General features: G+C 56.4%; 1 protein-coding gene across 1 annotated transcript in view; it reads right to left on the bottom strand.

The window, feature by feature from the left end:
• The window catches only part of ZNF512B (zinc finger protein 512B), a gene marked incomplete at its 3' end in the record, with an annotated part of 25065 nt that overhangs the window by 2040 nt on the left and 19658 nt on the right, over positions 1-3367 (bottom strand). The window contains 2 exon segments of the mRNA XM_010178421.1: positions 1578-1640; positions 2625-2726. Of these exon segments, the coding sequence (XP_010176723.1) occupies positions 1578-1640; positions 2625-2726 (165 nt within the window).

Genomic DNA, 3367 nt, shown 5'->3' with positions numbered 1-3367 from the left:
GGGTGCAGCTCTGACCCACCCTCCAGTGCTCGGTCCCAGCTACACCAGAGCTGGAGGGTGCAGCTCTGTGGTTCAAGCAAACGCTCCTGCAAACGCCCTGGCTGTTCTCTGTGCACAGCACCAGCCAAAAACCGGCTCCATTTTCCTCTCGGAGACTGGTTGCTGGTGGGCTGCCTGGTGCTGCAGGCTAGTGAAGGAACTGCCCTCAGCTCCTGTGTTTGCACTTTTATCCTGCACAAATACAGCTTCTTCTGCCGGATCTCTGCAGCTCATTTTCTAAATGATCTCATTAGGGGTTGATGTTCCAACTAGTGTTGGAGGAACGCGGGAGTTTGTGTTTTCAATAACCACAGGGTATGTAGAGGAGCTGCCTCCTGGAAGCTCCATTCAATGGAAACTGCAGCTGGAAATGTTTCAGGGTATAAAGCTTTACCAACTCTTACTCAGTTCCAATGTGAGGGACCTACGCTGAGCTCTGAATTCCTCCCCCGTGGCGGCTGCAGCCCACCAGAGCTCACCGCAGCCGGCAGTGATGCTGCTCTACCGAGAGAGAGGGCTCTGGTCTCAGCACAGACCAGCCACCTCTTCCAGCCTGAGCTCCATCCCCAGGAGGCACCACACCAGTGTCCCTCCAGCTGAGGAAGCTGTTGGGCTTCCAGAGGGGCTGCGGGGCTGCCCAAATCAATGGAGAAAGACCCTCAATTCCCACCTGCCTCAGGAAACGTTCAGCTTCCAATGCACAGCTCACAGAATCCCAGAATTGTCTAAACTGGAAAAGCCCTTTAAGCTCATCGAGTCCAACCATGAACCCAACACTGACCAGTCCCCTATGACTAACCCATGTCCCTCAGCACTATGTCTACACGACTCTTCAATCCCTCCAGGGATGGGGACTCCACCACTGCCCTGGGCAACCCCTTCCAATGCCTCAGAACCCTTTCAGCAAAGAAATTCTTCCTCACATCCCATCTCAACTGCCCTGGGCACAACTGGAGCCCACTTCCTCTTGTTCTAAGCTTCCTGGCTCTGAGCAGCTGTGGTTGATGTGTGGCTGTGTGCAAGCTGCTGGCCATGCTTGGTGGTCAAGGGCTTGTGAAGGACTCGGGGGCTGCAAGAGCCAAGCTGGGCAGGGGATGGCGAGGTGGGAGGACGCGAGGCAGGTGGGCTCACTCCTGCTGCCCCATCTCTGAGGCACTCGGTGTGCTGGAGGTCTGGGCTCTCGGGTGAGATATTTGTGTTGCAAGACCCCTCCTCCATGGCTGGGGCAGTAGCTAAATCCTCTCCATCACATCTGCTCAGCTTGAGCCTCTCCACCTTTGGCTGCCTGTGGTTGTGAGTTTGATCCTGCCCAGGAGGACGGTGCTGAGGGTGAGCAGCCAAACCGGGATGGTGTGACAACAGGCTGAGCAGTGACAATGCAATGGGCAGAGGCATGGCTGGGCCAGCCCTTCCAGTGGTCATGATCCTTTAACCAGTGCCGTTGTTCCTTGCTCTGTTGCTTCCCAATAATCCAGAGGGGAGAGAAAACCAAAACCCAACCCCACCTCCGAGCTGTGGCTGTAAAAGGAGGGACCTACCTTGTTGCAGTTGGCCAGGTGAGCTTTCAGCCCCGAGACGCTGGAGTAGATGGCTTCACAGCACTGCAGGAAGAAACAAAGCAGGGTTTGCCACGATTCCCCCTCGTCTCCGTGCCGGGGCCAGGAGCCCACTGTGCCAGCAAGGCCACCGGTCCAGGCTGAGCAGCGTGAGGTTAATGCTCTGTGAGACACGGAGGGCTCTGGCCACACGTTTCCTATTAGTGCTAATGGGAGTCATGTGGCCACATCCCGCTGCAACGGGCTGAAAAAATGTCTCCCCTAAATGTCTCCGTGGAAAACGTACATTTGTGAGCAGTCGGGAGGTCCTGCTGGGCTACAGGAGTTCTTGGAGCCACAGCAGACACTTAACGGAGAAGAGAAATCACCCGGGCAGCAGCATGACCAGTTTCTGAGCAACTGTCTTTTCAAAGTGCCTGTGTATGACATTAATTAGCCAGCGGTAACAGCCCCGTTCAGAACTCCCATTAGCGAGGCTTTGTTTCAGATGATAAATCAGCCAGGGTGGAGTTCACCTCCTCGCCAGCTCAGGCCAAGGCTGCGTTTCACAGCGAGATGAAGCGCACGCATCATGTCCCCGAGGTCTTTGCCTGTCACAGGGTTTTAAAAAAGAATGGCTAAAAACCAGTCCCAGTTTTACTCTGGGAAAAGCAGGTTCTCTGCAGAAAAATGCTCTCGAGAGCAGAGCGTGCAGCCTTCACCCCGGCTGGATCTTGGGAGCTCCCCAAAAACAGCTCCACAGCCTGAACCAGGCAATGCTGAACCCTCAGACCAAGGGCACTGGGAAGAGGGTGGCCTGGTACCCAAGCCTGGTGGCTTGAGTGCACCAGGAGGGTCCCAAAGGTGGGACATGCTTCAAAGAGGCATGGCAGCCACCCCAGGGGTGAATCGAGGGTCTAAGCATCACTGCCAGCTTTGTCTGGGGCTCAACAAGAACGTGGCTTTGGGTGGGTTTTTACCCCCCACACACCCCCCTCCTCTGGCAGACTGAGACCCACTGGTCTGGAGAAGAACAGAGATGGTCCTTACATTGTTGGGACAGTTGATGTGGCCCTTCTCCTTCACTTCGTTCTTCCAGTTTTCCAGCAGCCTGGGATTGAGCTTTGGAAGCCCCGGTCGGGTGTAATTGAGCTGCAAACAATAGCAGACGATTAGCAGAGCAGCACACACCAGTCCGGTCCTTGCTGGAGTCTTTGCTCATCACATGGGTCTTGCTTCCCCCCCCAAGAGAAGTAAATCGGGGTTGAAAACTAGTTGGGAGGTTTCCCCCAGAGATGTCATCTCCCCCCCGGGCACGGCGCAGCAGGGGGGTGGCTCTGCCTGCTGTGGTGTCACCAGCCAGGCGGCAGTGGGGCGGCAGTGGGGCTGGGGGGTGGCTGTGGGTGAGGAGCAGGGCAGGAGCCCCCCAGTGCCACAGCCACCTCCACGGAGTGCTGGCAAACGGAGAGAGGGGAGGTCTTGCTCCTGCCACCATGTCCCACCACAGGGACAGACCCAGACCTGGTGTTTTTGGTGCATCGTGTCAGCACGGCCCTTCTGCCGCGTTTCATAACGGGGAGAATAAACAACCCTGCGCGCTGGGCAGAGGGGACGGGCGCCAAGAGGCTCCGTGGCTGCCTTCCACCGATGAATGGGCACAACCCCTTAGACAATGAAAGGCTCTTGTGGCTCTGCCTCTCCTTCTGGCAGGGCTGCTCTTTCCAAGTGCTTTTAATTACCGCTTTATTAACGACTTTGAGGTTGAGCATAGCGGACCGGCCTTCCCAACTTCC

This window comes from Antrostomus carolinensis, unplaced genomic scaffold (genome assembly GCF_000700745.2).
Source record: "Antrostomus carolinensis isolate BGI_N321 unplaced genomic scaffold, ASM70074v2 scaffold25961, whole genome shotgun sequence".
In the NCBI taxonomy this organism is placed as follows: domain Eukaryota; kingdom Metazoa; phylum Chordata; class Aves; order Caprimulgiformes; family Caprimulgidae; genus Antrostomus; species Antrostomus carolinensis.
Note: the sequence above shows the minus strand (reverse complement) of the source record. Positions and strands in the feature narration are given on the sequence as shown.